Raw genomic sequence first — 12,811 nt, forward strand, 5'->3', positions numbered from 1 at the left:
CCATTTGGTTGATATGTATATATCTTTTCCGTAGATATTCATGCATATAACCATGGCGGTCTGATTTATATATATATTTGTGTATATATATATATATATATATATATATATATATATATATATATATATATATATTTCGGATATAATATATCGAATAATATTTTATATACTTCGTGTGTGTATATATAAATATTATTTTACGATATTAAATCGATTTTTGGTTCATTATCACCAACATATAAATGTCTGTGTGATATATATATATATATATATATATATATACACACACACACACATACATACACACACACACACACACTAGTATCTCTTATGCGTGATGCCAAAAAATAAGTGCCCAATATTAATATTTTATATTAAAATTTTAAATTTATTTATATTTTAGATATTTAAATTATTGTAAATAATAATAATAATAATGTAAAATATTTCTATAAATTTAATATTTATATTTTAAGAAATAACTAACATATAACTCCAATATATAATGTGTATATTATTATTATTATTATTGAAAATAAGAAAATATATGGTGAATGCATGTACATGGAAGCAATAGTGGAAAAGATAACGAAAGTTATAATGGTAGGAATATATTTGTCCAATTGTCCCAAATATTGTATAGTACAACATTTATAGCATAATGTATCATAAAACTTAACGAAAAAAACAGACATAAATGAATGATATAACACTATAACCTTCCTTCACACTTATTATGTTTTAATATATATATATATATATATATATATATATATATACACCCCATGTAGGTAAAGATATTTTTGTTATTTGTAATATAAAAGCTATTCCTCAGGTAATAAGTCATTCTTAGAAATAGTATTCACATAACAAAGTGACGAACCAAACAATGGAATAGGTTTATTTCAAAGAATGTCATTTTATTCTTGATCTATTCTATGAACCAAACATGCCATTAGTTATAGAGCGAGTGTTCAAATGAAAATGATTTGACTAATCTGGCACTTTCACCAAAGAAAAACGCAAACAACATTGACGTTTAAAGATTTGCATGCGTATTTGATAAGTGTTATTTTATCATACGAGAAGCCAAAGATTGGAAGTGTGGAAATATTGCAAAAATCACAAGGAAACATTGTTATCATGGCTCCACCAACTTTGGAAGTTGGAATTTACTAGCATTACTTTTACTAGTCTACTGTCAACATTACTAGCATTACTTCAGCATTGACTTCATAGGAGATGAAGACTTTATCATCATCATCATCATTCTACTGTCTAAGCAACGCATGCAATTGATCTGCAACTATGAACCACCGGCGCCTTTTCCTGTGTTCATTTTTGGTGTGCTTTGTGCTTCCATGTCACCCTACTACTACTACTACTACTAGAGACATCATCACCAGTGGAAACAGTTTACTCAAAGATGGAGAAACTATTGTTTCAGCTGGGAAGAGTTTTGAGCTAGGGTTCTTTCCTCCTCAGGGTGCAAACAGATATGTGGGGATATGGTATTATGGACACAATCCTCGAACAATCGTCTGGGTTGCCAACAGGGATAACCCGTGTTCAGATTCTCCAGGAGCCATTATTGCCATTCAAGAAGGTAACCTTACTATATCAAGCGGAAATGGAGATTCTTGTTTCTCCGTGGGACATCGATATCCCTCCACCCCCAGGTCTTACAACCGGACAGCACAGCTTTTGGATTCAGGGAATTTGGTTTTCAGGGACGAATCAGGGGAAATACTGTGGCAGAGTTTCGATTACCCAACCGATACTTTCCTCCCCGGGATGAAGATGACACCGGGGGGCTTAAAATTGGTTTCCTGGAAAACCTCTCAGGACCAGCCTGCAACTGGGAATTACACATTCCAGCTTGATAAAGGCACGGCCCAGTACATCATTCTGAAGAGAACAGTAACGTACTGGAAAGGTGGCGTTGGAGACGGATTAACCAGTTTAAGTGGTATACCCACTGCTGTATACTTCTTGCTATTGAATTTTAGTGCGGCAAACTTCCCAAACCTGCCTTTATACCATAATCCAAGACTATTGATGAATTCCTCTGGGCAAATACAGTTCTATATCTGGGATAATAGCGAGGCTAGCTGGTCTTTGCAATGGGCACAGCCAAGGGATAATTGCAGCGTGTATAACTTCTGTGGGACGTTTGCTAGCTGTAGCATCAACTATGGTTCAATCTGCAAGTGTTTGCCGGGGTTTAAACCTACTAATCCAGATGATTGGGGAGCTGAAGAATTTTCAGGTGGTTGTTCTAGAAAGTCAGATATTAGCTGCAACCAGAATGCCACGAGAGACACATTCTTTAATCTCACTTCAATGATTCTTGGGAAACCAGACCCGCGTATTACAAATGCTAAGAGTGAAGAAGAATGCAAACAGGATTGCCTTCGTGATTGCCAGTGCCAGGCTTATTCGTATAGTGCAGTGGATCGAAGACAAAGAGGGACTAGTGACGTTAGACTCGAATGCAGAATTTGGACATCTAATTTAGCTGGTCTCCAAAAGGATGACACCATTGGTCTTAGCCTTTCCGTCCGTGTTGCAATTTCTGACTTAGGTAAGAACAATATATTCCTTTCCCAGCTTAGACTTTACTTTTAGTTGAGATGGAGCACATTCTTCAACCAACCTTCATGTCACTTCCATAAAAAGAGACCATGGTTCTGGTTCAAGTGTGTTAGTTGCTTGGAGTCCGTCAAAAGTAACCTGACTCTGAGGAGGCCAACATATAATATATGAATAGCAATCCAACTATCAACTTAGACTTTTAGTTGAGATAGAATACATTCTTCAATTCCCCTCATTAAACATCATTGCTTTTGTGAAATGTTTCATGCTCTGATCTTTTGCAGAACGAACAAGGAGGGACTGTCTCCCTTGTGGTTTAAAGTCGATACCATATCCTTTAAGCACTCAACCAGACTGTGGAGATCCTCTGTACAGTAGTTTCTCCTGTAAAGAGTCCACAGGCGATTTAAGTTTCCAAACAGTGAATAATTCCTATCTTGTCACTGGTATCGACTTCAACACCCAAAGATTTTTTATTGAAGTCGATATGGAAAATTCTCATACATGTAATTCCAGAAACCCAACTGATGGAGTCGCACTCAACGATTCATTGCCATTCAATGTGACCAACTGGTGTTATATTGACGACATTGATCAATTACTGAATCAACGCAAAGATAGTATAGAGATTGGTTGGAACCCTCCACCGGAGCCAACTTGTAGTGCTCGTATTCACTGTGAGGATTGGCCCAACTCAATTTGCAATGCTACAAATCAAGGGCAGGGGAGGTGCCAATGCAAATCAGGTTTCAAATGGGATGCCTCAAGCTTAAATTGTACCTCAGGTATGCTTAAACTTTACTATTCCTGTTTGATTATATGCTCTTTGTTAGCCTCCATGCAATGTCATTGTCTTTGATCTGAGAGCAATGTTTTGGTGCAGTAGTGGCATAAGGCTTAAAGATTTTATGCCATCTCCACATTTAGAACTCAATGAACTGAAATTCTTCTTGCCTATGTCTCAGTAATGACAGAAGCAGGGTCATCAACCGAAAGGACAAAATCTTCTGTGAAGTTCAGATCAGTGATTATTTTTATCTCAGTGGTTCTAGTGCTTGTAATTTTGTGCAGCATTGGCTACATAATTTATAGAAGAAATTTGGTTCATGAAAGAAAGGGTAAGGCTGGATTGGAAGAATTCTGTTTCTAACTAGTGGGTGCTGTTTTTCTTTGACAACAATCTGAGGAAATCAACTGAGAATAACTGTACTTAACAAACATTGCAGACCAAGAGGATGACTTGTTCACTGAGGATGATAAGAAAGCTATTGACATTCCATTTTTTAGCCTGGAAATCATATTGGCAGCAACAGAGAGTTTCTCTGATGCAAACAAGCTTGGACAAGGGGGTTTTGGCCCGGTTTATAAGGTTATTTCGAGACTAAACGACTATCTTATTTCGAGCATTAGGCCCCAGGCCAGCTTGTGAATGTAACAGTTGTAGACTTGCACAGGGTATTTTTCCAGGAGGGCAAGAAATTGCTGTGAAAAGGTTGTTGAGCCACAGTGGACAAGGCGTGAATGAATTCAAGAACGAGATTGTGTTGATTGCCAAGCTTCAACACCGCAATCTAGTGAAACTTGTAGGCTACTGCATCACAACAAATGAAAAGATTTTGTTGTATGAATACATGCCGAACAAAAGCTTAGATGCCATCATATTTGGTTAGTCCATGATCGCTGCTGATCTTCTTTCTGCAACTTATTTATCAGCTTCAATTCAATTCTTTGCATTCTAAAATGTCTTCTCATTTTGCAAGATTGCACACTCTCTGCGACACTGGATTGGAAAATGAGGTTCGACATCATATTGGGCATTGCTAGAGGTCTTCTTTATCTTCACCAAGATTCAAGGTTGAGGGTCATTCATAGGGATCTTAAAGCTAGCAACATTTTATTAGATCGAGAGATGAACCCCAAGATTTCAGATTTTGGGCTGGCAAGAATCGTTGAAGGAAAAAGCATAGAAGCCAATACAAAGAAAGTTGTTGGCACCCTGTAAGTTTATATAATAATCCTTGCTACATTTCCATACATAAGCATCATTATTGTTTGGTGAATTCAAGGAATTTAATTTGATTATGCAGACACTAATTTTGATACTTTTGATCACCTTTATTTTGTTTTACCAAGTGGGTATATGCCTCCAGAATACGCAATGGAGGGGCTCTTCTCAATCAAATCGGATGTTTTTAGTTTTGGTGTTGTTGTACTTGAGATCATCAGCGGAAGGAAAAACACATCATTTTTCCAGTCTCAAGAATCCTTGAACCTCTTAGGCCATGTGAGCATACACATTCTGCTGCAAACAAATCTGTCATTATTTGTTCACTAGCTAGTGCTGATTCTTTATTGTCGTCTCAGGCATGGAAGTTTTGGATGGAAGAGAAGGCACTGGATATGATGGATCCGACTCTACTCTCATCTTGCAACCAAAGTGAAGTGTTGAAATGCATAAATATGGGGCTGCTGTGCGTGCAAGAAGATCCAAACGATCGACCAACAATGTCCAATGTTGTTATAATGCTTGTGACTGAAAGCATGAGTCTTCCACAGCCGAAGCAGCCAGCTTTTGTAGCAAGGAGGCGTGTCTCCGACACGCCGTCTTCTTCTTCGTCCAAGAAAAGTACCTACTCCAACAATGAAGTCACTGCTTCAGTGCTGGTAGAAGGTCGATAGTGAAGCGAGACTTAATCTCGGATCATTGTTTTTAAACTTCATCTCAATAACTAACTGAGCTGTCTTGAAGTTATATAATGTTGTTATGGTAATGTGAGTATGATTATTTATTGTCACATAAGAAAATGGATAAAGTACGTGAAGATAATGTGAATACTTATTTTTCTTAGGTATTGTATTATGTTTTGATATTTTAATTTAGCTGTTTGCACACTATATATTATTTTGGTAATGAAATTCCAAACCTTTAAAACGTTAAAGATAATATTACATTCGTGAATTTTGATTAGTTTGTAAACTTTGTGATACAAAAATTTAAGTTTGATTTTCAAATAAAACTAACCTTTAAGATAATTTTGATGTTTAAGGGTTCTAGGTTAATACGGAATAATATCCCAAAAAAAAAAAGGTTAATACGGAATAACCTACTAAGCTACCATCTTTGGTTTTCTTATGTTTAAAATATATCAATGTAATCAAGTGGCTTGTGGTCCATTAGTACTTGGTTGCTCTTTAAGTAGGAGAAAGGTTCAAACCTCATTTGAGGCATTGATGTATTGATGTGACATAAACATTATTATTTGTCTTTAACAAAATTTTTTACAAATTTTATAAAATGTTTAAAGCTATTTTTTAAATTTAAAAATATATTTCTTAAAGAGGTACTATCATTTTATTTATTTACTTATTTTTATATTTGCATATTTTTCTTACCTCTAGTATCATGTATTTTCCTATGTTTTTTTCCGTCATTTTGTTATGACTATAGATAGAACCATAACAATTAAGAAATTATATTAACTATACAAGATGAACACATACTACCTTATAATAGAGTCAATAGTATTAAAAAAATAATTATACAAAATAATGATTTATTTTGTACATAATTTTTTCTTACTAATATGTAATCAATTATGGAATGTATATTTGATTACAAAGGAGGAGGGATCCCAAGTCTGACAAACGACCTACAAATCGAGTGCCATATGACACTGACCAGGAACACTTAACACATCATCTTCAATAACATCCATCAACCCCCAAGGGGGGAAGTTGTGTTCTTTCCAGGCTCTAAATTGACGGGCACCAACACTGGTGAACCAATTTGCTGCATAATTTTGTTCGCGCCAAATGCTCAACTCTCGAGAACTTGCCTCGCCAAACTCTATGTCCTTAATAATTTTATGCATTGGACCTTTGGCCTCGATTGGTCTCTCAATCCATTGGAGAACCTCCCGAGCATCACACTACACCACAACATCTCGGATGACAAATTATGTTGTGCAACCGTGTGCACCATGCATGGTGCACATGAAATTGGATTCATAATTTCTATACTATAGATTCATAATTTCTATATTATAGATTCATAATTATTGAACTATGTATTCACAATTACAAAATTTTATATTCATAATTTTCAATGTTCATAATTTAATAACTATGCAGTTTAGAAATTATGAATCTACAATATAAAAATTATGAATCTATAGTATAAGAATTATGGATCTATATATAATATAAAATTATGTATCCATAATTTCTATAATTTCTATACGATTCCAACATAATGCTCCATCTTGGATACCTCTACACCAAGCCCACCGAAGAACTTTTTTACGGAGTATATTTTAATTATTATACATATAATGGGATTGATAACTATTGAGAAATGTCGCTTTCGTAGAAGTTGACAAGTCGAATACCACAAGCCTATTAAATTAGCCTCACTTTCCAAAAAAAAAAAATAAATAAATAAATAAAAATAGCCTCAAGTGAATGAGTGATCATTGATGATTCCCACAAGACTATTAAGGATGTGTTTGGTTCACACATAGGAATTAGAATCGGAATCATAATGAGTATCAAATACTTAGTAATAGTAATAAATTTTGGTGAAAGTATTTAACATGTTTGGTAATAAGGTGTAATGACTAATGAGAATGATTACTAATAGTAGTGCTTAAGAATGAATAAGGGAATAAAATCCTTATTTTATTTGAATATGAGTTTTTCAATTGATGAGGTATTCGAAACCCATAATAGTGTTCTAAAACCTATCAACCAAACAACAACAATCACTTTCATACTAATTTCTATGGGTAAAACCTACCAACCAAACACATCCTAAATTGTCGATTCACTCTATCTAATACAAATTTATTTTTTATATATCATTAATTTATTTTAATGTACTCGTATTATACATATATATTTTTAATAAATTTATTATATTTTGACACATATTTATTCTTAATATAATGTAAGTTAAAAATTTAAAATAAACCCGTAATATATTAAAAATAAATATATATTACATAAAAAATAATTTATATTAAGAATATATCTTGTAAAATGAACTGTGCTTCACGGTATACAACTGCTTAATCGAGTGAACTAACCAGACATTTCTGGACTTCCTTATTCCAACAGTCAATTTAAGACATTTCAAATTTATGAAAATTTCAACAATGATGACCCAGAAAACCTTTGGATTATGGTTCAGATTTTTACCATTAACCAAGTACCTAATTAATTAATTCATTGATTAAAGAATGTAAGCTCCACTTTCAGCAGACTAATGCTCCGTGCACTCCTATGCAGCCATGGAGCTGAGACTGAATAGTTGTTCTCTCTGGCATTCTCTGTTCTTCTTCTTCTTCTTCTTCTTCTTCATCAATTCTCCAGAAATCTCTCTGGGATCAAACATCCTCACCACAGCAGACAAACCGCTAACTCTTGGAGTAAATCTTGTCTCTGAAAATAGAAGATTTGAGATGGGTTTCTTCACTCCGGGTAAGTCATCTAATTACTACGCAGGCATTTGGTACAACCTGATATCGCCTCAAACAGTGATTTGGGTTGCCAATAGGATAGCTCCGATTTACCCTGCCGACATGGATTCAGCTCAGCTTAACATCCAAGACGGGAACTTGGTGCTGATAACTGGAAGCAGAAAGTCGCTTTGGTCAACCAATCTCAACTACTCTGAGTCGCCCAAGAATCCCGTTCAAGCAACGCTTCTCAATACCGGAAACTTGGTTCTTTCCGACGGCCCGTATTCTAACACCACTCCGCCGCTCTGGCAGAGCTTCGATCATCCGGCGGACACGCTCATGCCCCACGCGCGACTCGGGTACAATAAGCGCACGAACGAGAAACAGTCGCTCACTTCATGGCGGAACTCGGAGGATCCGGCGCCGGGACCGTACAGTCTCGAGATGGACCCCACGATTGCGCAGTATGTTGTGAAGTGGAACGGAATAGAGCAATACTGGAGCAGTGGACCCTGGGATGGCCGTGCATTTAAGGATCTTCCCAATTCTTTGTACGATTTCAGCTATGTCAACAATGTGAACGAGAGCTATTCGACGTATTTCCCCAACGACCCTTCCGTGATCTCAAGACTCTCAATCACTGTGACGGGCCAAATCCAGCAGTTTACATATAGCGGTCAGTGGCAAAGCGTCTTTAATCGGCCGGAAAAACAATGCGACGTTTATGCTTCTTGCGGCCCGTTTGGCGTGTGTAACGAGAATTCGTCTTCTGTTTGTGAATGCTTGCCCGGTTTCAGCGTCAAGTCGGATAAAGATTGGAGATTGAAGGATTTTTCCGGCGGCTGTGCCAGGAATGTGAAGTTGCAATGTGCGAATGCAAGTGCCCCAAAGGACAACTTTGATCCGACCACGAATATGAAATTGCCCAGACAGCCTCAAAATGTGACAGTTCGGAGCTCTCAACAATGCGAATCAGTTTGTCTGCGGAATTGTTCCTGCACTGCTTATGCTTATGATACTAACAATGGTTGCTTAATATGGAATGATGAATTCTTGAATCTCTCAAAAGATGATAGAAATGGAAGCACAATTCGGATTAGACTCGCTGAATCTGAACATGGAGCTGTCCAAGGTAACAACAGCTCTCAACTCATATGGATTGCTATATTTGTGTTTTGAGTTGCGAAAACACATTAATCTTGTTTTGTTTCTACTGAGAAATATGTTGGCTGTCTGAATTTCGTAATTTATTGCCTCAGCTATGAATTGGGAACTGTAAATGTTTCTGAAGAACTTTGGAATCAGAAGAATTTTTCATACCAAATTGCCAGTTTTATTTCATGTTTCCTCATTTTCATTTTCATTTCAACAGTTGGAAATCACAAGTCATCAGGGAAACTCAAAGCAATCATACCTGCAACTATAGCCGTTGCCATTCTAGTTGTTTGTGTCTTTTTCTACATTTACTACAGACATAGGAGAAACGCGAAACATAGAGGTAACCTTAAAAGAAGTAATTGCTTGAGTTATTGGTTGGAGAAGAGAAGGTTTCCTCAACTAATAGTTTTGAATCTTTGGTTTTGGACTTCAGAAAATGAAAGTAACAATCAAGAGATTCAATTGCACGAAGTGTATGACAGTGACAGAGAAGGCATGATAGAAGAACATGATGAGAAAGGGATCGACGTTCCATTCTTCAGTTTCGAAAGTATATTAGTTGCTACAGACAACTTTTCTGATGCGAATAAGCTTGGACGTGGAGGTTTTGGTCCCGTTTACAAGGTAATGATCAACATATATACCTCTCTGTTTAGGTAAGTATTATTCCAACTCCACTCAATATTTTGTACCCATCATACAATTCAACCGTGCAAATACTTGTGCAGGGTGTATTCGAAGGAGGTCGAGAAATAGCAGTAAAAAGGTTATCAAAAGAATCCGGACAAGGCAGCAATGAATTTAAGAATGAAGTTATACTAATTGCAAAGCTTCAACATCGGAATCTAGTTCGCCTTTTGGGCTACTGCATTAAAGGAAAAGAAAAGATTCTGCTCTACGAATATATGCCAAACAAAAGTTTAGACACCTGGATATTTGGTTAGTCCATCACATGTTGTTTTCTGTTCTTTTTCTTTTCTGCCCGTTAAACAATCTGGTAATGTTTGGTTTCTACTAATCTTCTTTTTTCACCATAATCTCTCAAGATCGAAACTTAAGTGCACAACTGGATTGGGAGAAGCGATTTGACATTATATTGGGGATTGCTCGAGGGCTATTGTATCTCCATCATGATTCAAGATTGAGGGTCATTCATAGAGATTTAAAAACGAGTAACATTTTGTTAGATGAAGAAATGAATCCCAAAATTTCAGATTTTGGATTGGCAAGGATTGTTGAAGGCAAAAGAACTGAAGCAAACACCACCAAGGTTGTTGGGACATAGTAAGTACACTAACTACTAAGCATATCTCATTTTTATCTCAAAGATTCCAGCATTCTTATGTATGTGATTAGTCTCCTAATATGCATCAATTGTTCTGTAATACACAGTGGTTATATGTCACCAGAATACGCATTAGATGGACTATTCTCAACAAAATCAGACGTATTTAGTTTTGGAGTAGTTGTCCTGGAGATCATCAGTGGCAAGAAAAATAGCGGGTTTTATCATCTTGATGAATCTTCAAACCTATTAGGCTATGTGAGTGACATAACTTTGCTATGCTATAATTGTCATTCCAACCTTAACAATATGACTATATGCTATAAATTTCAGGCATGGAGATTGTGGAGCGAAGAAAGAACGAAGGATTTAGTAGACCAGCCACTCCTTCCACTTGAACCAAACCATGAAACCGAAGTCTTCAAGTGTATAAATGTCGGGTTGTTGTGTGTACAAGAAGATCCAGGCGTTCGCCCTAGCATGTCTAACGTACTCATTATGCTCGGGAGCGATAGTATGAGTATCCCGAGAGCCAATCAACCAGCTTTCGTCGCAAGGGCGCGCATGACATCTGGCACTTCGTCATCTGCTTCCTCTAGTAAGCCATACTCCAACAACCAAATGACAATTACAGCTCAAGAAGGTAGATAAGGGAAGATTTTGTACAATGCTAGTTTAGTAGTTTTTCAGTCTACTGAGAAACACAGAGGAGTCACTGTTTTATTCATTTAATTCTTTATATGACTTCTTCCTCGTACATAATCCATGTAGAATGTTAAATTTTTTGTATAGCCGCAAGTGGTCAATGTTCAATACTGAACGCCCACAAGATTTAAGATTTATAAGAATGTGAACACATTAAAGTTTTGGTTCTGACCTCTTTTTATAACTAAACCAAGAAATTCATAATTCCTCTGTTCATATTCACAATGTCAAACACATTTTTGGACAGAAATCCTGATAGGTGGCGGTGTGGAAGATGAATTATTGGAGGCTGCTGTTGTCCATCTGTCCATCCAATTGTCAAAGACATGCTCACATCCACTGGGAAATTGTACATACCATCGAATAGTGATTATGTGTTTTCCTTCACTATTAACATAACCGATGGGGCGGCAAATGTGGATATATGAATAACTCAAGGAAAAAAAGTACTATAAACATATAACTCAGGAAGAAAAAGTGCTATTTTTCCTTCTCATTATGTACAAACCTGATAAAACCCATAAAATAAACAAGTTACTAAGTCGAGTATCAAGTATATTCTGTATGTCTCATATGTTACTAGAAGATGACAAGTGCTAACGCATAGTAAAGTATAGCAGAATGACAATATATATTTGTCTCCATTGTTTGAACTCAAATTGAGTTCGTTGAGTGTGTTGGGAGTTACAATGATAATTTTGTAAATTGTTAGAGTTATAAATACATATATGATATTTATAGTCCTAAATATATAATTATCACAATTAATAAAAGACTTAATAAAAGACTTCATTTGCTGCTGTAGGCATAAGTAACAGTCGAACCACATATTACCACATACTTATTAGTCTAATTATGATGATAAAATGTATGCATGACAAAAATGAATTGGTCGGGAAAAGTGATTCAAGAAACTTGTGATGAGTGCGAAAAAGAAAATTCCAAGTGGGTGGAAAAGATCAGAGATGAGAAAAAGACTCTCAGAATCTTCTATGAAGTTTCATTTCTTCTCAATATGCTTATCTTTCTTATGCCGGTGGTGCCCAACCTTTGGAAAGTTGGCCTATCTTCATCACTGATCATGTAGGGACTTGAGACCCAATCTTTATCATCACCAATCAAATTAAATTGCCTTTTTTTTTGCTTTGAGTTTATCTTGTATGTAACTAAAATGTAATTATTTTTATGAATTTATGTTTTTATGGTTTGGGCTGTCATTTGTATGTATGATGTAGTTAGGAGAAGTAATAAGTATCTTGTGTTGTTAGTTTTCATGTATTGTGTTGTGAGTTTTTGTGTCTTGTGTTACAAAATTATGTACTTTAAGTATTATTCTATACCTAAAACAAATTAGTACTCGTGTAACACACAACATATTGTGTTTTTTTTAATGTTATGAATTTATGTATTGTATTGTAAAATTTTGTGCCTATAGAACATAAATTATCTACATAAATCATATTTGAAAATAAGTAAATATATAACATGTGTATGTGTATGTGCCTTGTGTTGTGAATTTTTATATCTTGTTTTATGAAATTCTGTACCTGGAATATATTAATAGATGTGTAGAAACATGAGAAACGAAAGAACTACCGAATCCATTAAA

General features: G+C 35.7%; 1 protein-coding gene across 1 annotated transcript in view; it reads left to right on the top strand.

The window, feature by feature from the left end:
* The window catches only part of LOC109155677, a 36,676-nt gene extending 25,270 nt beyond the window's left edge, over positions 1-11,406 (top strand). Inside the window, exons 3-17 of the mRNA XM_019303298.1 lie at positions 1,494-2,584; positions 2,880-3,380; positions 3,561-3,713; positions 3,822-3,964; positions 4,050-4,260; positions 4,356-4,593; positions 4,729-4,879; positions 4,960-5,273; positions 7,862-9,186; positions 9,427-9,552; positions 9,646-9,836; positions 9,941-10,151; positions 10,259-10,496; positions 10,605-10,755; positions 10,831-11,406. Of these exons, the coding sequence (XP_019158843.1) occupies positions 1,494-2,584; positions 2,880-3,380; positions 3,561-3,713; positions 3,822-3,964; positions 4,050-4,260; positions 4,356-4,593; positions 4,729-4,879; positions 4,960-5,273; positions 7,862-9,186; positions 9,427-9,552; positions 9,646-9,836; positions 9,941-10,151; positions 10,259-10,496; positions 10,605-10,755; positions 10,831-11,148 (5,362 nt within the window). The 3' untranslated portion in view covers positions 11,149-11,406. The remainder of the gene's footprint in view (positions 1-1,493; positions 2,585-2,879; positions 3,381-3,560; positions 3,714-3,821; positions 3,965-4,049; positions 4,261-4,355; positions 4,594-4,728; positions 4,880-4,959; positions 5,274-7,861; positions 9,187-9,426; positions 9,553-9,645; positions 9,837-9,940; positions 10,152-10,258; positions 10,497-10,604; positions 10,756-10,830) is intronic.
* Positions 11,407-12,811: the final 1,405 nt, after the last annotated feature.

This window comes from Ipomoea nil, unplaced genomic scaffold (genome assembly GCF_001879475.1).
Source record: "Ipomoea nil cultivar Tokyo-kokei standard unplaced genomic scaffold, Asagao_1.1 scaffold2704, whole genome shotgun sequence".
NCBI lineage: Eukaryota > Viridiplantae > Streptophyta > Magnoliopsida > Solanales > Convolvulaceae > Ipomoea > Ipomoea nil.